This window comes from Ailuropoda melanoleuca, chromosome 16 (genome assembly GCF_002007445.2).
Source record: "Ailuropoda melanoleuca isolate Jingjing chromosome 16, ASM200744v2, whole genome shotgun sequence".
NCBI classification, from domain to species: Eukaryota; Metazoa; Chordata; class Mammalia; order Carnivora; family Ursidae; genus Ailuropoda; species Ailuropoda melanoleuca.
The window spans coordinates 20439297-20463024 of NC_048233.1; the positions used below are offsets into that span (position 1 = coordinate 20439297).

At 40.4% G+C, this 23728-nt stretch overlaps 1 protein-coding gene across 1 annotated transcript in view; it reads right to left on the bottom strand.

Annotated features, from left to right (window-relative positions):
• Window positions 1-23728, bottom strand: part of ST8SIA1 (ST8 alpha-N-acetyl-neuraminide alpha-2,8-sialyltransferase 1) — a 144098-nt gene that overhangs the window by 76530 nt on the left and 43840 nt on the right. Inside the window, exon 2 of the mRNA XM_002915279.4 lies at window positions 17169-17313. Coding sequence (XP_002915325.1) covers window positions 17169-17313 — 145 coding nt within the window. The remainder of the gene's footprint in view (window positions 1-17168; window positions 17314-23728) is intronic.

Here is a 23728-nt window from a genome sequence, read left to right on the forward strand (position 1 = left end):
ACAAAAATAAACTCAAAATGGATTAAGGACCTAAATGTGAGACCTGAAGCCATAAAAATCCTAGAAGAGAGGACCGGCAGTAATTTCTCTGACATCAGCCATAGCAACATTTCTCTAAATATGTCTCCCGAGGCAAGGGAAATAAAAGCAAAAATAAACTATTGGGAGTACATCAAAATAAGAAGGTTCTGCATAGTGAAGGGAACACTCCACAAAACTAAAAGATAATCTACTGAATAAGAGAAGATATCTGCAAATGACATATCCAATAAAGGGTCAGGATCCAAAATACATAAAGAACTTAGACAACTCAACACCAAAAAACAAATAATCTAAATGAAAAATGGGCAGAAGACATGAATAGACATTTCCAAAGAAGACCTCCAGATGGCCAACAGACCTATGAAAAGATGCTCTTCATCACCCATTATCACGGAAATGCAAATCACAACTATAATGAGATATCACCTTATACCTGTCAGTACGGCTAAAATCAAAAACACAAGAAACAACAAATGTTGACAAGGTTGTGGAGAAAAAGGAACCCTCATGCTCTGTTGGTGAGAGTGCAGACTGGTGCGGATCACTATGAAGGGTCCTCAAAAAAATAAAAATAGAACTACCCTAAATCCAGTAATCCCATTACTGGGTATTTACCAAAGAATACAAAAACACTAATTCAAAAGGATATATGCCTCCCTATATTTATTGTAGCATTGTTTACAGTACAAATTATGGAAGCAGCCCAAGTGTCTGTCAATAGATGAATGGGTAAAGAAGAGTGGTATATATACACAATGGAATGTTATTCAACCATCAAAAAGAATGAAATCTTGCCGTTTGCAACAATATGGATGGAGCTAGAGAGTATAATGCTAAGTGAAATAAATCAGTCAGAGAAAGGCAAATACCGTATGATTTCACTCATATGTGGAATTTAAGAAACAAACCAAAGAAACAAAGGAAAAAANAAAAAAGTAAAAAAGAAACAAACCAAAAAACAGCCTTAACTCTAGAGAAGAAACAGATGGTTACCAAATGGGAGATGGGTGGCGGGATGGATAAAATAGGTGAAGGGAATTAAGAGTACACTTATCATGACGAGCACTGAGTGAGGTACAGAGCTGTTGAATCACCATATTGTGCACCTGAAACTAATAGAACACTGTACGTTAACCGTACTGGAATTAGAATTAAAGACAATAAACAAATTTTAAGTAGATATTTTTTTCTATTTATTTGGCCATATTCAACTTGCATCCATTCTTCCTAGCACCCTGTCCCTCTTGGAATTTTGGCAGCCTTTCACGTACTGTAGTGTAAGTCCATGATGTCTACATTTCCCATACACACAGAGATTTCCTTTTTCTTTTCTGCACTTACCAGTAGGATTCTCGAGTAAATGAAGCCTTCATTGTTCTGACAGCAGTGGCTTTGATGGACCATTTGGCTCACATATCCCATAATTGACTCAGTGAGAAAAAAATGTACATTCACAGGGTGATTTTCGAGGCTAGAATGATTTCCTTTCAAGTGTACCAAACATAATACCAAGCCCCAAGGAAGCACTGGCAATAGAAAGTTAGGGGTTGGCCCATCTAATCCTCAGCACTTCTCAAGCACATCTTAATTGAAGAAAACTTTGCAGATGGAACAATAACAATATAGACTCCATATTTATACACATAACATAATACATCAAATCATTATCAGTCATCTTCTAAGTGCCCAGGTCGTGGAAATAGCTCTCAAGTCATGGAAGACATAACGGTTAAGGATACAAATTATATAGTCAGAGATTCTGCCACTTACTAACCACTTACTGAACCTCTCTTAGCCTCAGCTTTCTCTTCTTCTAAAATGAGGGTAAATAAAAGAAACTACCTCCATGGAGGCATTAAGAGAATTAATAAAGGGATAGTTATAAAAAGTGCCAAGACTGGCACTTAGAAATCACTCCGTAAATATTAGCTATTAATAACTTTAAAGTATGAAAGCTCCAATAACCATATTGCTCTGATCTCCTTCCTGGTTTTCTAGAATTTTTTCAGTGCCCTCTTCCCCCACATCTGCCCCTCCTGTCCCCATTCACTATGCACCCCCTCCAGTGTTCTGCTTACAGCTGCTCTCAACCACCTGGAAACGTGATTCACCAAGAGTCCCGTGGTATAATCCAACCTAAAACACAAAATTTGTGTTTCCCTCAGGCACTCTCTTTCTAAGGACATGACATTATCTATGACATTTTGTTGCCACTATTTTTATTAAAATGATAATAGTTTGCCTTTTTTCCAACCGAGTTTCCTAGCCCTTTATCTACCTCACATCTTCTAAGTTACCTTACCACTATTTATTTCCCTACACATAAATCTTCGTCTTCTGAATCTTTCCTTGCCTCTATTTGTTCATTATAGAAAAGGTCAGCAATGAAATTATTAAATGCCTTAATAATTTAATGATTGTCATTTACTTTTAACTTTTGATCCATTCCGTTCTTTCTTCTGAACACTGCAGAACATTTCGCTTCTCCTATTATGGCCACGTCCATGAAATGTGATTACAATGCCAAAAAAAGAAGTTTTAGAGGATAATTTGTGTCCTTTACTAATTTCTAGAATAGTCACGAAGTTTTCAAGTCAAAGGATGATTGTTCCAACTGCCAACACTACAGAGTAATCAAGTGTCTCTAATCTGGCTGAAATTTCTTTCCTCTCTACATTTCCAAGAGGTTAAAAAATTATTACTGCCTCTGGCAAGAGGTTGTTTGGAAGCCATATTGATTGGCTTGTTTCCCAAGCCTATTGGCTCACAGGGCTACAAAGACTAAAAAATGTTTTCCTTCAGTAGCTGAGCCAAGACAACTTGAAAACAAGCAAGGCAGCAGTATGTTAATTTAAAAGATGGTGGTATTATAATATCCATGATTTCAAAATACTAATCCCACACATTCATTTTGTGGGGAAATTAGTGCAGGAATATCTGATGGTTGAAAGACTGAGGAAAACAGAGAGCACCACAGCCTCAACACAGGGGCCTGGAGCCTGGGGGCGCCAAGTCACGACAGGGACGAGACCCAGGAGTCACCCCCACTCTTGGCTCCATCGTTGCTTCCACCATGTAGTTCTAATTGGACAGAGGGCAGAGACTGGCCAAGTTGACATCTCTGATAGTGATTTTAAATCTTCAGAAAGAGAAGGAATTTCTCCACTGTGGTGTCTCTTAAGATTGATTTCATTGTGGTACCTGGGACTGGTATTGATAAGTAGCCACACATAGGCAAAATCTAGCTGCAGTAACAAAAGGGGCTCAATGTAACCCTGTTTGACCGTCTCCACAGTCTTCTCTTAAGGCCCAGTCTGAGACAGGCCTTCTCAGGTTTCCCAGAGCAGATTGCTTCCACTGTGGGGGTTTTCCTCTCCACTTTAAGTCTCTCTATATTTATACCAAAACGTAGGCTGTGGGGTCTAGCAGAATTACAGCCAGTGATTTTACAGCAAAACCAAGCAGCCCCAATCTTTCTTTCAGTCAGTCAGTCATTCATTTCACTAAAATGTACTGAATCTCTATACGTCCCAGGTATTATGTTAATAATTGAGGTACTACAGATCCCTATCCTCCCAGATTAAACCCTGTTCCTGGGGAGCTTCCCAGCTAGTGAGAGAGAAAGGCAGAATCTTGAATCAAACACCTCAAAAACTGACTACAAAGTTGCACGAGAGGTAGCTGGTGTTTGGGAGGAAGGCCCCTCTGAGGAAATGATACTCAAACAGGATCTAAGGGATTAGCATAAGTGAACCAGGTAAGAGGGGACAAGAGTCTCCCAGAAAAAGAGACAGTGTGTTGAAAACCTCTAGAGAAAGACAGAGTCTAGTGTTTATGAGGAGCTGAAAGAAGGCAAGTAAGACAAAGTGTAAAGGTGAGAGGGAACACTGTGGAATTGCGTGCCGGAGCCACAGGCGGGGACCAGATCAGGAAGAGCCTTGTGGGAGGTAAGGAGTTAGCCTCATGCTGAAATTAATGCGAAGCTAATCCAGGGTTTTAAGCAAAGTGATGGCATTATCTGATTTGCATTTTAAAACAATAACTCAGGCTACAGTGTGGAAATAGACTGGAGAGGAAGACAGATTAGATATAAGAAGGCCAATAAAAGACTATTGCAAAATTCCAAGCAAGAGGTCACTGTCATCTGGAATAGGATGGTAGAGGCAAGGGAGGGGGATAAGATATAGATACAAGAAAGAGAAAGAAATGATCTTCATAAACTTCAAAATGTCCTTTAGCTCTATTCAGTAACAATTTCTTTCCTTTTTTTTTTAATTTGGATTTTATTTATTTATTAGAGCTGAGAGAAGGAGAGAGAACACAAGCAGGGGAAGTGGGCAGGCAGAGGGAGAAGCAGACTCCCTGCTGAGCAAGGAGCCCGATGTGGGGCTCGATCCCAGGACCCTGGGATCATGACCTGAGCTGAAGGCAGATGCTTAACTGACTGAGCCACTCAGGCAGCCCTCAATAACAATTTCTTAATAATATATGTCTTCCCTATGATCCAGCAATTGCACCACTAGGTGTTTACCCAAAGGATAAAAAACACTGATTTAAAGGATTACATGCACCCTGATGTTTATAGCAGCATTATCAACAATAGCCAAACTATGGAAAGAGCCCAAATGTCCATCAGCTCATGAATAGATAAAGAAGATGTGATACATATATACAATGGAATATTACTCAGCCCTAAAAAAGAATGAAATCTTGCCATTTGCAACAACATGGATGGAGCTAGAGTGTATTATGATAAGCAAAATAAGTCAGTTAGAGAAAGGCAAGTACCATATGATTTCACTCATGTGAAATTCAAGAAATGAAATGGATGAACATAGGGTAACAAAAAGAGAGGCAAACCATAAAACAGACTCTTACAGAGAACAAACTGACGGTTGCTGGAGGGAAGTGGGCGTGGGGACGGGTTAAATGGATGATGGGGATTAAGGAGGGAACTTGTGATGAGTACTGGGTGTTATATGATAAGTGATGAATCACTAAATTCTACTCCTGAAACTAATATTACAATATATGTTAGCTAATTGGAATTTAAATAAAAACTTGAAATTACAATAAATAAATAAACCCTCATCAAAAAAATAAGTAAATAAAATAAAAAAAAATGTATGTTTTAAAAGTGAATAAGAATAGCAAAAACAAAAGCAAAGTAACTACATATCCAGCACTAAAGCTGTGGCTTAACTTTAAAATCATATGATCTGTCATCTCAGGGAAGTTCTGAGCACCAACAGAGTGACTATGGACACACCATCCAACACTCTGCATTACTGTTATCACCAGACCCTCCTCTTTTTCTAACGTTGTTGCCTGTGAGCAACTGATCCTGGGTCATTTTAGTGAGGAACACAACACTGCCTTCCAAAAGAATTAGGCTGACACATGTGGTTGCAAAGGTTTTGAAAGATCAGACATCTATTCTATTGCTCATTCAGCACATTTTCATTTACCACCTGCTCTACTATGTTCCAGGCACTGTCAAGATTCTGCCCTCGAGGGGCTCACAGTCTGCTGAGCATAAAGCATGTGAACAAGTAATTGTATTCAACAGTACAGTAACAGAGATGTACGCAAATTATGGGGGTTAAAAAGAACAGATTTTAAATTGAGATGGCAGGGCAAAAGAGATTTAGGAGAGGGAACCGGGAAGGTTTTACAGACATAAAGATGCTTTAGCTGGATCTTAGAAGATATACAAGAATTCATTAGATAGACAGGGAAAGGAAGGGCATTCTGCACAGGGGAAACAGCATGTGCATATGTGAAAATTTGTGATACGAAATGAAAGTCACTTGGTAATTACAGAGTACAAAGAAATGAAGAGCAGGAGAAAGAAGGTGGTGGCAATTAATATACTCATATGATCTTATATTCCTGAGAGTGCAAATGGTGAAGGCCCTATGTGCCATCCTACAAAGTTTGAACCACATCCTCTAGATGGTAAACAAGAAGGGTTAACTTGTCCAAGACTGATCATCTGCAGTCCAAAAAAAGAAGTGGCCTCCAGTGAAGTTCTATGGAAACCAGCAGGGGCCCAGTGCTGAAGGCCCCCAATCCTGGCCAATAGCAAGGCTGGGATCCTGACACTCCATGCCAGGAAAGAGGACAGCTCTTGTCCAACCATGAGCTGATTGATACATCCTCTTCTGGTCAAGCTATGTCATTCGCTTGCATCCGCAAGGTCTGTCCCCTAGCTGCCAGTCATGGCTACAGATGGCCTTCCATTACCCATGAACACTGAGCTGATAAATCAGGCCAAAGACAAGGTTCTATTACTATTCTAGTACTATTCTATCACACCAGTCTTTGAATCACATCAGGGAAGGGGTTAGTGCATCTATTCCTAATTAGACAACTAAAAAGCCCAGCTCAGTTTCAGGTTCCTCTTCCTAGAGTCTAGAACATCTAGAATTTCATCATTTCTAATCATATAAAGGCACAGAGTATCTGATGTATCAGATAACAGGGTATCTGCTAGCTGCTACTTAGCGTTCTCCTGAGTTTTCTCCAGTAAAAACTGCCCCCACAAGCTTGGTCAGTGTGTTGTGTGGCCACTTCCTCTTGCTTCCATGGCGGGCAGTGAGGAGAGAAGTAAACAGATTTACATTTTATAATGACAACATTGGTAGCAGGGTGAAGGATACTCCAGGGAGTTAAGTTCATAATAGTGAAACTGTTAGAGAGTTCTTGAACTAGTCCACCTAATGCCAATAAATGTTGAACTAACAGTGGTAGAGAAGTAAGAAAAGAGGGGATAAACTCCAGAGATAGTTACAAAATAAAATTGGATTTGGATAGTGGTTAGTGGGGAGGATGGATTCAAACTTCAGACCCAGGTGTCCAGATTAAGTGATTGAGTGGGTCATTATCTGGGACAGAGAACAGAGAAAAGAAGTAGGATGGGAAGGGGAGGAGTTGAATTCTGAACATGTGAAAGGTAGGGAACATATGGGCCACTGAAGATAGTACCCAATGGGAGAAGGGACTGAGTCTGTTTTTATTCCATTTTATCATTATTTTCCCAGGAACTCTCACCTAGCACCCAGTAGTAGTTGCTCAATAAATACCTAAAGGAATGGTTGAACATTTATTTTATATAGAATCATCAAAAATTTAGCAAAGCATAGTTCTGCTGGCAGTATTCATGTAAGTGGTAAGTCCAACAAACGTGAAAGGGAATTTCGGATGCTTCAAAGCCTTATTTTACATTTAGTTTTAACTCTGACTTTATTTTGTAGATTCTTGATTTGTTCTAAATTTCATGGGTCGTATAGAAGGACTAATTTTTTCCTGAGTCCACTAATATCACAGGACTTTGGATTTAAAGAAATCTCCTAACAATCCCTATCTTGGTCATCTAGAAGACCTGTGAACCACAGTTATGTCAGTTCTTGTTGACCTTTGGTGCTGCTGTCAAAGTCTATGTCAGGCTCTAATAAAAAGAAACAATTGGCAAATTTAAATTATGGCTTCAGAATTAACAATACTATCTGAATATAGGCTATCATCTGAATAGTTGATGAGATCCAAAATGTATATAAAATCAGAATAGACTGAACCCCAGGAAAAGAAAATTTAACCAAAATAATTAGATTATATGTATTTTATAAGAAGCTGTTAACCAGTGCTTTATTAGTAGCAGAACACCTCAGATAAAAAAGATTATTGAATAAATTTGATTTGCAATTGCCTTTTTCTTGGCACCTTTTCTTTTTTCTTAGCAAAGAACTAAAATTCTGAGGCTGGGTAGACAGAAATAACATTTAGGGGGAAAAATCCTACGCATGAGAGTTTTCAGAATAGGGGCACCTGGTTGGCCCAGTCAGTTAAGCCTTTGACTCTTGATCTTGTCTCCAGTCATGATCTCAGGGCTGTGAGACTGAGCCCCACATGGGGCACTGCGCTCAATGGGGAGTCTGCTTGAGATTCTCTCTCTCCCTTTTCCCTTACCCCACTCGCACATGCTCGCTCTAAAATAAATAAATCTTTTATTTTTTTAAAGAAAGGGGGTTTTCAGAATATAAAATGTTGGTTATCCCCCAAAAGCACACTGTTTCCTTTATAGTCAGCAGAAGTGACCCACACCCTATCCTCTTGCCACCTACATTTCTCCACCACGCTTATCCTCTCACCTGTTTTTCTGACAAGCTGCCAGTACAATGTCTAAATTAACAATCGGCCCAGATTCTCTCCTTTACTTAGCTGCTGCTCCCTCCATTCTGTCAGTCTCCACAGAGCTAGGCATAGGAGAGAACCTTATGTTTCTGTCTGAAAAATTCCGCTTTATCAGGCTTCATTCTCAGACTCTATATACATCCTAAACCCACATCTGGGGCCACTGCAGATTCAGCCTGAGCCCAGGGAAATGTGGATCAATCCTGGCCATTAGCGGAATGGTTTGGCAAGTGGTCAGCCACAGCTGTGGAAATCACCATCAAGTTATGCCTGCGGTCTTCTAGCCTGGACTTTGAGGTGTGGCTCTGGGAACTTGGCTTTCATCTTATTTTCAAAACACAGCCCCAGGGTGCCCTTCCAGATTATCAGTGCCCAGCTCACACACAGTCCCACAACTGTGCTTCAACCTGTTCTCAAAAACAGTCCCTAATTATGAGCCCAATGCTGGGGACCCCACCTTGTTCTCCTGAGTGGCTGCCTTGACTAAATGATCCATTCTCAAGCCTCTAGAAGGGTGGGTCCTGCCTTCTTCTGGCCATTACCTCTTGGAAGCTTCCAGTTACTAAAACCTCCAGCCTAGAGGATGGGAACTTGAAGTCCATTGCTATCCTCACCCCACCAACTCCCCCATCCTGTTGGGCAAGTCGACCCAGAAGTTCAGAACCCTGCAGATCACAGGATGTGATCACAGGCCGTGAGGGATGACAAGCTTACTGTGCTATCTCCCGTGTGAAAATTACAGGCCAATCAGCACAGGAGAGACTGAACTGATCTGAACAAGTACAGACATTAAGAAAATGTTTTCTGTACTCACCAGTATCTCTTCATTCCCTGACCAAATTAATTAAGCCAGAGAAGTCAGTGTTGATATGGTACCTCTCTATAAGTTAATCAAATGTATCTTTATGCATTTAGAGATATCCTGGGATCGAGTCCCGAGTTGGGCTCCCTGCTCAGTGGGGAGCCTGTTTCTCCCTGTCCCTCGGATACTCCTACTTGTGTTCGCACTCTCTCTCTCTGCCAAATAAATAAANAAAAAAAAAAAACTAAAAAAAAAAAAAAAAAAAAAGGATGTCTAATATAATTAAGAAGTGCAAATAAACATATCAATAGCAGAAATGAAACAGAGGCCTACTGGCATGCAAATGCTCAAAACTAAAGCAAAATCAGATGGAAATTCCCTTCTACAGCTGGACCTTTGCCTATAAGAAGGACCAAGATAAAGAAACCAACTGAAGAAAAAAAAAAAAAGGATATACAAGCTTTTTCTACAGGAAAACTCTTTATGTCACCAAACCTAAGAAGAAAATGTTATACAGAACATTAACACCTCCTGAAAAAAGTTATCACTCCCATCAGACCTACTGAATGAGATCTGACTCAGTGGTAATTGGCATCATGCATCCTTTTCAATTGTTCCCAGGCAGCTAGAAGCCTGAGCCATAATCAATCTTTGTACTAAATTTTGCACACTGTCAAATATTTTAGAAAGGTCTGCACCTTGGCACAAAAGACCATTCCTTACATTTAATTTTCATTTTGTTCTCAACCATAGAGAATCCATGAATGTTCACTACAGAAAGGTCTTAATTTGTCATTATTTCTACATTTGCTCCACTGTGGGGCAGCTCCAAGTACTACCTCACTTCTAATCATCTGCTTTCCTTTGCTACGAAGGTAACAGATATTTAGATGTCCTGTGACAACCCACTCTCCTTACCTCCTCAGTTACACAGCAATTTGAAGAATGCTGGGTATGAATTCATTGTCTAGATACACGATTTTAATTCACTAAAAATTAATAACGTATACTGCACTTTCAGCTTATCATAATTATTATCCAACTATAATGATACAAAAGTACAACTGGTAGAGTCTGTAGCATTCTCCATTCCTACTTTATATTTCCCTAAGTCCCCAACTCAACAGATTTATCTCTTCTTACTACTCACCGGACTGGAAAATTAACATCACTCCCTTTTCTAGCAGTGTTTTTTTATTCCCCATTGGTTTTTAGCATTACCAAAATGTCAAAGAAATGCTTGCATGCCACAAAAGCTTTAGCAGATAGGGGTGCCTGGGTGGCTCAGTCATTGAGCGTCTGCCTTTGGCTCAGGGCGTGATCCCGGCGTTATGGGATCGAGCCCCGCATCAGGCTCCTCTGCTATGAGCCTGCTTCTTCCTCTCCCACTCCCCCTGCTTGTGTTTCCTCTCTCGCTGGCTGTCTCTACCTCTGTCGAATAAATAAATAAAAATCTTTAAAAAAAAAAAAAGCTTTAGCAGATAATAACAGTAACATTATTATATGTTTGTATAGCATCTTCATTACAAAGCACTTTTATATCCATAATCTCATTTTAACTTTGTTTCTCATAATAACACTGAAATATGAAGACCAGGTATTTTTACTCCTGAATTGAATAAAATTCAGGCTGACAACAGGTACATGCCTTGTCTGGAATCAGAAATGTCATCATATGAAGGCCAGGTCTAGAACCCCGATCTTTAAATTCCATTCCCGACACAGTTCTCTAACATTGGCATTCGGCCAAGAGCAATAGAGTAAATGACCTGAATTATTTAATGGTGGTGGGATCATGTTCTGGATTTCTGTAATAAAGGAGCAATGTGCAAAGAATAACTTGCTTCCCTTTGAGAACCTGGATTTCTCTATTATAGATGCAATACTGTGGTTTATAAGAAATATATATATTTCACCATTCAGATGACCAAAAAATATTTCTCATATATATTTGGTCTTCATCCACAGTTCCTGTCTCACAGGTCCCAAAACCCTTGGAATCTCCTGAGTGGTAAGAGCATTGGTAGCAACTGTTATCATAATATTTGGTCTCTTGCCCTCAGTTTCTGAAATCCCTTCAGAATTATAAAAAAGAAATGGATGTCTTGTTATTCATAACAAGCCCCTTTCCACCACAGTGAAGTTTATGTTAATGAGGTGACTTCTGGAAAGCAACTAAGGGTGGGGGATGGTTGCCAGAGAACCAACCATGAATAGAGGACTGGAAATTTCAGTCCCACCCCCTGACTTCTGGGGAGGGGAAAGGGGCTAGAGGTTGGATCGATCACCAGTGGTCAATCATTTCATCACGCCCTATGTAATGAAGCCTCCATAAAACCCCAAAAGGATGGGGTTCAGAGAGCTTCCAGGTTGATGGACTTGAACACTTCAACCTGCCATCATGGAGGGCCCCAAGTGTCACAAGAACAGAAGCTCCTTTGTCTGGGACATCATCCCGTCTTCATCTGGCGGTTGACTGTACCCTTTAATATCCTTTGTAGTAAATCAGTGAGTAAGCAGATTTTCTGAGTTCTGTGAGCTGTTCTAGCAAATTAATCAAACTCAAGGAGAGGTCATGGGAACCTCTGATCTGTAGCCATTCAGTCAGAAGCACAGGTAACAACTTCGACTTAGCAACTGGGGTCTGAAGTAGAGGGTGGTCTTGTGGGACTGAGACCTTTGGCTATGGAACATGATGCTATCACCGGGTAGGTAGTGTCAGAACTGAGTTGAATTGGAAGACACCCAGCTGGTGTCTGAGAACTGCTTGGTAATGTGGGAAGCCTCCACACACACATTGAAATTAGGTCCAGGAACCCACGTAATAGAAATCAAAATAATGGTACTGGTCTTATTTCTCCTTTCATTATGGACCACCAGGCAGCTCAGAGTCAAAGGGAAACTACAGAGCCATACTGGAAACTAGTTTCAAAGGGAAGCTACACTACTGTACAGGATCTCACAACCTGCATATCTACACTTTATTTTTTTTCTCTCAAATATCTGCAAAAGAAATTTCTCCATTTCTTCTAAGAATTTGTATAATGGAAGTGAAATACCTTTAAATGGTTTCAAGGTGACTGAGTGATAAGAATGAACAACTAATCCATCAGAACCAATGTCTTTTTAAGAAAATAAAAACAAATAAGCAAGATAATAAACAATGGAAGCTTTGAAATCAGGCCAGGTGTCAGATCCCAGCCCTTCTACTTGCCAGCTCTGGAACCTTGAGTAAGTTTACTAACCCTTCTCGGTCTGTTTCATCCATGAAATGAAGACAATAAGAACGTCCATATGGAGTTGCTATAACAATAGCATGAGATAACATGAGAAGAAACTGAAGCAGACAGGCTAGACCAGCACATTTAGTGCATTTCCTAGGGCTGAAATACCGAAATTTCCAGCCTCTCTTGTACCCTACACATGCCCACATGATTGAATCCTAACCACTGACACATCAGCGGGATATGTTTCATATTCCCTCTTCTCTTTCCTCCTTCCTCCTAGTGGGATCCTGGACCAAAACTGGAAGGTGCCTTGGCCATCAACTACATTCAAGCATCAGGACAGGAGTCTGGGAGCTTGATGGCACCGTATAGCCATCATCTGACCCTCAACTACCCACCTGCTAGTTCCTTATTGGGGAGATAAATAAGCACCTATTCCATTAAGGCTCTGTGACAAGTTTCTGTTATAAAGGAGGCAAACATAAGCTTGACAACATGAACCTAACACAGACTTGGCAAAGATCTATGCCCACCAAACATTAGTCCCCTTAGTTTCCTTCTAGTCAAAAAGGTACGTGATTGGAAAAATGATCACAATAATATTGGTAAGTAAAAAAACAAGTTACCAAATGCTGTAGATTATATAGTATAATCCAAATTTCATTAGCAGGAAAAAAAAATTGCTGTGAGACTCAGGGACATCCAGGGGCTCAGATGATTCTATTAAGCACATGACTGTGAAGGAAAAAAAATGTGTATTTTCATTTTAACAAAGCCATTTAGACAAAACTGCTTCAGAATGTCCTGCTGGGTTTCCCACAGGCCAAGGGCAATGCGGGTCCAGGCCAAGTGGAACGTGTCAGAGAGCTTATGGCAACCAGAGGAGCTGGAAATGAGAGTGTCTGGGGTGCATTAATGATGCTTTGTGATTCTTTACAAACGGCCTTGGGTGGATATTCTGAGAAAAAATGGCTAGTCTGGCTTGTGATTTATATCACATGACCATTCAGCACCATATAAGAGAATAGTGAGCTGACCGTGTTTTTATTACACCAAAAGGAAATATTTTTCAGACTATAACTGCACAGTTGTGGTTTCTAACATTCCTGCTGCTCCCTCGCTCATTTGCAAGGAAATTTATGCTGTTTCTGGGCATGAATATGTTTCAGGTCAAAATGGTATTTATTTAGGTAATATCTACACACATGGGACCATGCATGCTTAAAAGGGACAGTCTCTGGCAAAGCAGGAAGGAAGTGGGGACCCAGGGGATGGGAGTATTCTCAAAGTAGGAACACTTACCATCACAATGTCCCCTTTAAACACACACACACACACACACACTACATATTCTAGAATAATCTATGTAAGGGTTAAAATTCAGCCCTTTAAGCCTAATAATATTCAGCCAATACTTCATGAAAATACATTTATAGAGCCATTTGGAAATAGCTGCATTAAAATGTCCTGCTTGGTCTCCAATTGTTCAAGCAAGGGCACTGCAGGGGATTTCCCCAGGCAGGACAAAGACAGGGAGCCCTATGCAGACACAAGCGGCTGGAAATGAGTATCTCTATCAAGTGGGAAACCCTGCACTAGGCCCAATACTGAAAAAATACTCTTATTCCTCAAAAGCTCACAAGATGGTATTGAGATCAGCAGATAAGGGCTTTCAGAAAACTGTAATATGTGGATATGTAGTTATGTAGATAACTGTGTATGAAATGGAATTGAATGAATTTGATAATAACATTATAGGAAGTTATGGGAGGTCCAAATAAGAAATAACTAGTTGAAAGGAAGAGAGAAAGAAAGAAGGAATTGTAATGAAGGAGATTCGTTGTGGCATCTCGAAGCACACTGGCAGGGCGCCTGAGTGGCTCCGTTGGTTAAGTGACTAAGCCTTCAGCTTAGGGCATGGTCCTAGGGTCCTGGGATCGAGCCCCACATCAGGCTGCATCAGGCTCCTTGCTCACCAGGGGAGCCTGATTCTCTCTCTCCCTCTCCCTGACACTCCCCCTGCTTTTGCTCTCTCTGTCAAATAAATAAATACAATCTTTAAAACATAATAAATAAATAAATAAATAAAAGCACACTGGCTCTCCATAGGACCCTCCTTGGACCCTCCAGCCTTGATTCAGAACCTGCTAACTTTCCACAATACATAGAGGATCTTGTACAGCTTTTTGGCAACAATCACAGGAGCAAGAAAAAAACAGTGGACAAAGGCAAGCAATGGAGTAACAATAATGATGATAGCTAATATATACTGAGCATTCTGGGGGAAAGTGTAATAAAATTAAAATTAACATGTTAAAGTATATAATTTAAAATGGGATGTAGAATTGTACATCTGAGTTAGAGCGTGAGTGATTTGGTACATTTTGCCGAAATTCAGGGAAAGAAGGGATGCTTTGTTCAACCAACAACACAGACCCTAGCCCACTCAGCTCTATATCTGCCTAACTAGCACACACAACTTTCTTCACATAGTAATATGAATGAAGCATATCAGTTAACTGGTAACTTAGCTTCCTGATAACAAAGTAAGAATATTTCACTAAGGAATAATAATGGAGTGAGGGCACAGGGGTATATATATACCATCCTTTTTATTGCTGCAAAGTGATTTTCAGGGATTTCTATGAATTAGTCATTTCAGAATCTCAGCAGAATCTCAGCAGAAACATACACGCATAACTTAAAAAAATCTATTTGTTGAATTGGTTTAGTTCTCTGTCATGACTGTACACACACAGAATGATGTATGACTTCTGCTTCCTAAGAAAAACCATTTTTCCTTATTATTCAGGGATGGTTCCTTGGTCTTGCAACCACCACAAAGAAGCAAAGAATTCATGTGCACACACTTTAAAAAGGAAATGTTTCCTGCTATCTTACTGCTGCAACTGACAGATAAGATGGGACTCTAGTTTGTATTTCTTTAATCATCTCTTTTCTTAAAATCTATTTGCTAGCACAAAGTTGGAAGTCAGTTGGGATGACTGAAAGCCCTCGTGTATAAAAAGACTATTTTGGATTTCTTTTAAAATTTTTTTTATTTGATGAGCTTTAAAGAAGATTGCTTCCTTATCTCTTCTTCACTTCATAGCAAGTTGTTATCAGGTTTTGTACATAAGGGATACAATGGATTGGCTTGTTCCCCGTCTATTCCATCTTTTTTCTAGCTTCCTGCTAAGCTTGATTGTTTTAAAAACTGCCTCTCCTGGATTTCTCTGCAACTAATATTCCAGATGGAAATTAATCATACCCATTAGATGCACTTGAGGGAGATCTGGAAGGAGAAGATGAATTGGAACCCATCTTCCTGACTCTCTTTCTGTCACAAACAGTTGTGACCATGTTAATGGCAATGGCAGCCAGGGCTTTCTAATCTCTTAACCACAGTTAGGGCAGTAAATTCTTGAACTAAGTAATTCCAGGAGTCACCTCTTGACTCCCACTTCTCCATTCTTCTAATGCTTTTTTAAGCACCTAATTCCCAATAAGAAATATCTTTCTGCTAAAAAATACCTAGGAAGATTTCTGTTCCCTGCCTTAAACCCTGACTAATGCAATTATATCTTTCATTCCTTAATTTGAAGATGCAATATATGAACCAGGATTTTTACATCATGCTTTGTGTTTTCAAAGTACATGGAAATGCATTATCCACATTGATCCTGACCACAATTCTCTGCGGTGGGAGAACAGGTACTGCTCTCTCACCGTACAGATGAGAAAGCTGAGTCTCGGAAGAATTAAGTGACTTAGTGGGGCATTGGGATAGTTAGAAATGGAGAAGAAATTCAATCTCACATTTTATGACTTTTAGTAATTTCCTTTGACACTGAGAACTCCCAAAAGCAAATGGAGAAGAGAGAGAAAACACATGGATGATGGCCATGAATCAACCCTTCTATTTTCCTACTTTAAAATTTAAAAAAAATTTTTTTAAAACATCATCACATACTAAGACCATTAAGTTTGACTAAAACATCTACAGATGAACTAGCAGAGATGGGCTATTTCATGGAGAATGTGTCTTTGGATTTGGTAGAGCCTATGACTCAACTTTATCAGCTCCCTCCTTTGAAGACTCACTGCTATTAACAGATATATGTAAGGTCCAGTTCTGTTTTCCAACTCTGTGAACTCCATTTCTGGCTAATCATCTGGTCAGACCAAGAATGGCTGGAAGACTTGGGGAGGCCAAGCTTCATGTCTCCATTTCTCTCTAATGGCAGTTTCACCTAAGAACCACCCCCCTCTCCAACTAGGGTTCCTTAGAAATAAGGATTTCCCTATCTTTCCCTTTCACTGCATATGTTTTAGCAAAACATTTGATTTCATTGCTCAGAAACCAAGAAGAAAAACCTTAAGTAAACAAGGCTTGATTTAGACCACTTCAAAAGTGGTGGAATTCTTTCTCTCCATATCTACCATTCCTCCACTTCAGAACAGGGTCTAAGCACAGGGTTAAGATCCAAGAGCTCTAAGAAGCAAACTTCTGACCATATGGTCCCCAGTCGCTGAGAGTAACACCAGTCCTAAGAAAACATTCCAGTATTGCAAATCTTCAAGATCATTCCACAGCCAACCTCGAAACATTAGAATTCCACAATTCCTGACCTTGCTTCCTTCCCTGCTTGCTTCCTTCAGTCTCAGATGACTCAAATCAGAAGGGCTAGGAAAACTATTACTTCTGCCCCTGCATGGAAACATTGTGTGATTTCTTCACCAAAAAAGGTACAGCTATAAAGAAAAACATTTATAATGAAGAAGAGAAGAAAGGAGATGAAAAGAAGGAGATCTGATTAGTTAGGCAAACTCAATTATCTTTTCCCTATGATATCAAGATACACAAGAAACTATATTGAAATGCAACAACAAACTATACTAACCTGGGGGAAGAGAGAATAAGTTGAATTGTCAATGGTGAATGAGTATAAAAACTCCCCATCGTACCACATGCTCTTCCCCATGGGGGAATTCATTTTAGTCATAGCAAAGAGATGGGCGGGGTCACAGCAGTCTTCCATCTGTTTCCTAGGAGAGAAAATAGAGAAAAGAACAGCAGGTTAAGTGAGCGGCAGACTCATTCACTTGTCATTCCCACCGAGATGTGCAGCCTTACCTCAGTGCCAGCTCACAAAAGCATCTGTGTCTCCAGGGTGATTAGACTACTATTAATTCACCCTTCCAGCCATCAAAATGCATGACTGGAATATTTTTTAATAAAACAAGTTTTAAAAAAATATATTAGCTCTCAGATGCAGCTAAAATATGTCTGAAGGCAAACATGATTATTATAATTGCAGATGTGTTGACTGACTTAAACATCCAGGTCCAGAAAAAAGATTTGGAGGGTCTTCTGGAGACTGCTGCGCTATGCAGCTACAGCAGAAATGTACCTTTATGGTGATTTAACAACCACAGGGATAAATTCAGTGACAAGGCACTTTACATGAGCTGTATGAGGTAGAGAATGCACAGAGTGGCCCAAAAGGAGGTACACCCCGCCAAAACTGGGGACAAAATTAAAGAACAAAGCCTGAGGAAAATCCTTTTAAATAGAAACAGAATGAGATGAGTGATGTGATTTCAAACACTAGTGAAGAAGCCTCTGCGTTCTAACTGGTACATCTCATGGGCATTTTTGGTTCTTGTTTGGTCTGACCTCTTAGCAGTACGGGCACAGTTCAGCACCGTGACCTTTGAGAAAGGATCCCCACCCCTTTAGCATCTGAAACACCAGGGTCTCCTGTGTTGCCTCACTCCTCTAGGCTGGTTCACAGGCTGCTCTTCTGTTTGCCCCTCCAATGGAAGCCCTGTTACTAGTCTATAAGCCAATATTTACATTCTTCTCAATTTAAAAACCTGTCAGAAAGCAACACTGTTTACTCCCTGAGCTCCCAGGAGTAAAAGAGCTTATTCCCCAGCTGTACCTTTAGAAGCACCAATAAAACCAACTGCTAACATAAACCACTTCTGAGTGGTGCCCCCACACAGACCTGCTTGCTCGGACATCTTTGGCCACCACGGGATAGAAGCTTAAAGCTGAAAGGGAAAGGTAATGTGGAGTACTTGGGTTCAAACCCTGGCTCTGCCACCTACTGACTCCATAACTGGGGAATATCCCAGCTTCACAACCAGCCTCAGACATTGTTTTTGAGAATTCACTGAAAATGTCCAGGTGGCACACACAATACAATTTCAGTACATGTCATTATTACAGAGCCCCAACTTCACTGTAGAAATGAGTACACCAAGTCAGTGTCTGGAGCCCAGCCCTCTTCCTCAGCTGGGGGCCCTGGCACTCTTCCCACCCCACGGTGCTTTTTCCAGCGCACTTTGGTTCACTTCCTCTTTACAAGGGTTTCCATAGAAAGGACGGGGGAGAGGGGCTCAGGAAGAAAGCCTTCATCTTATTGAAGTTGCTAGAATTTATGGGGCGCCTGGATGGCTCAGTTGGTTAAGTACCTGACTCTTGATCTCAGCTCAGGTCTTGATCTCAGGGTCGTGAGTTCAAGCCCTGCGTTGGGCTCTATGCTGGGCATGGAGCCTACTTTAAAAAAAAGGGGAAAAAAAGTTGCTAGAATTTGTGTCACTTCTTGCTCTGACATCATCACCATCATTCCATTTCTCACCAGCTGTGCCTCTTTCCTCTCCTCCTCCATCTTCATTAATTCTTATCAGTGTTGCATCACCCAAAATGTGGCCTGAAACAGAGGCAGTCAAGCTGCATGGTGATTTGCCTGCATTTTATCAAGAGTATCCTAGACACTATATTCCGTCAACATAAAATTAGACATGGCTTAAGACTATCTTTGGGGGGCACACGGGTGGCTCAGTCCATTGCGCATCTGCTTTCAGCTCAGGTCACGATTCCGGAGTCTGGGGATCAAGCCCCGCATCTGGCTCCCTGCTCAATGGGGAGTCTGCTTCTCCCTCTGCCCTTACCCCTGCTCATGCCCTCTCTCTTGCTCTCAAATAAATAAATAAAATCTGTTTTTAAAAAAGACTATCTTTGGAAATAAGGAGAATTATCATAGGCATGACTCAAAATTTTTGAGCCCCTATTACAGGTCTGGTGATAATTTAGTTTTTACAATAACCCTAACAGATAATTAAGAAACTATTATTATTATTACTCCCAATTCATATCTGAGGAAATGGAATTAGAGCCTTTACAGGACTTAGGTCACACCAATCCACGTAAGGCTTTTTCCTCTGCATGCTGCCTACTCAGAACCTTTCTGATTCACCTTTACCTTTCTCTGCTCTGAACAAATGCTCTCTAAACAATGGCCAAGCACTTGCAATGTATCCGGTGCCTCTATAGATATTTTTGCACTTCATCCTCACAGTGAATGACCTTGGAGCTAATAGCTTTAAGATTCTTTTTTCAGGAACTTATCATGGGTCATGCTTTGCTCCCAGGTTGTTGTTGTTGTTGTTTTTTAACCTCATGTCTGGTACTTCCAACCAGACCATAGCTCTCATCTCCAAACCAAGCTAAACTTGCCATTCAGTACAAACTGCTACTGGAAATTCAGAGGAGAAACTGGCCACAGCTGTATGATAACACCTCATTTTGTCTAGAGCCTGGCAGCTTATATATCCCTTTCACGNATCCCGCAATGCCGGGATCACGCCCTGAGCTGAAGGCAGACGCTTAACCGCTGTGCCACCCAGGCGCCCCATGTTTTTTAACCTCATGTCTGGTACTTCCAACCAGACCATAGCTCTCACCTCCAAACCAAGCTAACCTTGCCATTCAGTACAAACTGCTACAGGAAATTCAGAGGAGAAACTGGCCACAGCTGTATGATAACACCTCATTTTGTCTAGAGCCTGGCAGTTTATATATCCCTTTCACATTGGTTTCCTCTTTTCATCCTCAAAAAAACTAAGAGTTAATTACATTATCATAAACTTGTAATGAAACTGAAGCTCAGGCCAAGAGACTTGTTCAAGTTCATTAGGCTAATAAGTGTTTGCTTAATTATTAATAAAATGTGTGTTAGATGGACTCAAATTTACATCTCTTCCTACGGCATCACCATGGTCAGAGCAATCAGATCTTTGTGGGTAACCAAATACTGAGCAGAAAATGAGAGTGTCACATGTATACAAATATTTTCAAAAATCCAGAGCTATAGCAAACTTGTAATAATCATATCACCATTTGCAATATGGGAGTGCTTTTCCTATCCTAACTCTCAAACCTTCCCCTCCATCCAGAATGCCTCCCCATAGTCCCCTACCATGCCCCTCTCTGGAAGGTGGCCAAAAAGGGATCACAATGTGAATGTGTGTGCACTCCCCAGGCCTGGGAGGATGCCACTAGCTCACTGGCCACAGCAATAACAGCGGCAGGACTAGTACCACCAGCAGTAGTAATAGTTACTACAGTAGAAGCAGCAGTCATGATTTTTACAGAGTTTTCCCCTAACACTGTGCTAGGTGCCTGGGATATAAAATCGAATTAAAACCAGACCTCTCTTCAGAAAACATACTCAAGAGGTGGGCAACCAACAAGCAAGTCACTACTTAGGAAGGCAGGAGGATGTGACCAGTGCCACCACAGATGTGCACAGACAGCTATGGCTGCTCAGAAAGAGGAGGGCATGGAGTCACACTCTGGGTTCCAAGAAGGATTTCCTGCTCAGAGTTTTGCAGCCTGGGAGGAGCTGGCAGGAAGAAGGAGGAAGCAAGTCATCTGAGGCAGGGAAGCTGCTACAGAGGTATGAGACAGCAAGACACATTCCTCATCAGAGTACACAACACAAATACTAAGTCTGCAATGTCTCCAAGAAATTGCTGACAGCTGAATACTGAATTTTACCTCCATCCAACCTGCCGGTGATCCTGGAGAAAAGACATAGACCAGCTCTTACATGTTTAGTCAGTTTGGTCCCCCTCCCCTTTCTCGCGCTTTGCATTGAAGCTGCTTATTATTTGCTTCTGTTTTGCAGCAGACAAAATCACAGGGTAAAAAAAGCAAAAGTAAATCCATTTTTATGTTCAAGCTTAAATTTGCAGATTATTAAGTTTCGGATGAGTGTAAGTTGAATAGTGAAGCCAAAATTTAAATACTTTTTATGATTCGAATTCAAGTTTAGCAGAGTTCATATCAAATGATGTCATAGCTGCATCGAGAAGGTAAATATGAAGCCTGGGAGCCACTTGCTAAAAACTCACTCAGATTCTCATCCCTTTCTAATGAAAGCCATGCGTATCAACTAAACCAAGAGAACCACCTTCACTGATTGTGTCTACCGATAAGGAAGACTGACTGTGTCTACTGACAAGGAAGATTGAGGTTCTGGGGAAACTAAACAGGCAAATAAGGGTGAAAACCCACCCACTCAGGTAATAATGCCCAGTATCAAAATGAACCTTGCTGAGACTCTCTCAGATGCCATGTTCAACACTTTAGTCACCAGGGATGAAGAAGGCTGGGAAGCTGTCACTCCAATGGCTGTCCCTACTGGGCCCCTTCCAAGGAATGACTGAATTTGAGAATGTAGGGGTGAAAGGGGGCTCTACTGCTGTTTCATGTTTGGCCAAAAGCTGCTGTTCTACTTGAGTTTCATACCCAGCTGCTGAAGAGTCAAGTAGCCAAACATCCAATTCAATGCCATTTCTGCGTCCCTGAATGTGCATGTGACAAGCGCTTGTGTAAAAATTTACATCACCCTCATATCTAAACAGGGTATTGATGTGAGCAACACACACAGGGAGTGTTCTTGAAGTTTACCGTTTGTAACTAAATATGCAACTTAACAATCTGGTAAGCAAAAGGTACAGCACAGAGAACAGAATCAATGGTATTCTAACAGCGTTGTACAGAGACAGAGGATAGCTACACTTGTAATGGGCAAACAGTGTAACATCTAGAGTTGTTGAATCACTATGTTGTATACCTGAAACTAATGTAATGTAACACTGTATGTCAACTATACTCAAATAAAAAAGTAAAAACAAAATAAAATTCTGATGAGCAATTTAGAAGTAACCAGAGTGAAAATCTCTTTATCTGCTTTATATATTGAAATTCTATCAGTCAGATGAAATTTAATGTATCTCTGGAAGAAGAAAATGCTGGTAACAGGGGCACCTGGGTGGCTCAGTCGTTAGGCGTCTGCCTTTGGCTCGGAGCGTGATCCTGGAGTCCTGGGATTGAGCCCCGCATTGGGCTCCCTGCTCTGCTGGGAGCCTGCTTCTTCCTCTCCCACTCCCCCTGCTTGTGTTCCCTCTCTCGCTGGCTGTCTCTCTATGTCAAAGAAATAAATAAAAATAAAATCTTTTTTTAAAAAATGCTAATAAATTTTTTGTGATATTTATTAATTTTATGTACTTTTGGATTATGAAGAATTATTGACTACATAGGAGAACAAACTGTCAGTGACAGGATATGTTAAGAGAAGAGTGTATTTGGAAGTTAACTTTAGGAAAATACTATGCCATTGTTCTGCCAACAAATATTGATGAAGTTTTAAATAATGTAAGGCAGAGTAACAGGGTTAAGATTATTCAAATCTTTGTAGAATTAGTTGACACGCTAGCATTCAAAATATTAAACAAACTAAACTTTAGGAGATCTATGTAATTTTCAGTTACTTAATTCCATTTAAACAACAAATTGTTCAAGAAAAAAAGTCCTAGCTGGAAACTTTTCGTATCTTATCATGAGAAATTAAATGCCACATTTGCCCCTAAAAATTCTATGAGAAAGAAAACTCCCAAAAACTGACATCATGAGAAATCATCATGGCCCAGTCATAATAGAGAATTCTTCATGTCCCTCTTACCTGCTTTATTCTTCTCCACAGCACTTAACACTATTTACATACTGTATGTTTAAAGTTTTGCTTATTGTCTATCTCGCCAAGTCCCAGAATGCAAACTCCATTAAGAGGGAGACTTTTGTCTTTGAGTCATTATTATATCCCCATCTCCTGAAACAATGCATGATACATCGAACAGGTGCTTAATAAATGTTGATTGAATGAATAAGTAACAAGTAGGAAGAAAAGAAGAAAATGTTAGAGAAACAAGAGAACCTCAAGACGCATTTTATTCTCACAAACCAAAATTCAAGTTGAAGTCAATTCCTTATGGTTTTAGTCTATGGAGACCAAAAAAATCAAAAGCTTGTCAAAATAACTGCTATAGACTGGTAAACATTTCTCAGTAATAACAGGCCCCAGATTTCCAAGATTTGCTGAGTGGTGAATCCCAAGTTCCTTATCCTGTGCACTAAATGTTAGTCTGATTACAGTAAGTGTCCCTTTAGGATCACTGACCCACAGCACAGGGAACCACACGAGCAGCCCACCCGGTGATGGTGTTGATAAAGTCTGTTTCCTTCATCATAGTGTCAAACTTTCAAAATTTGACTTTCAAAATATCTGATAAGGTTTCAAATTTAATCTTGTCTTCAAAAAGCTCTTTC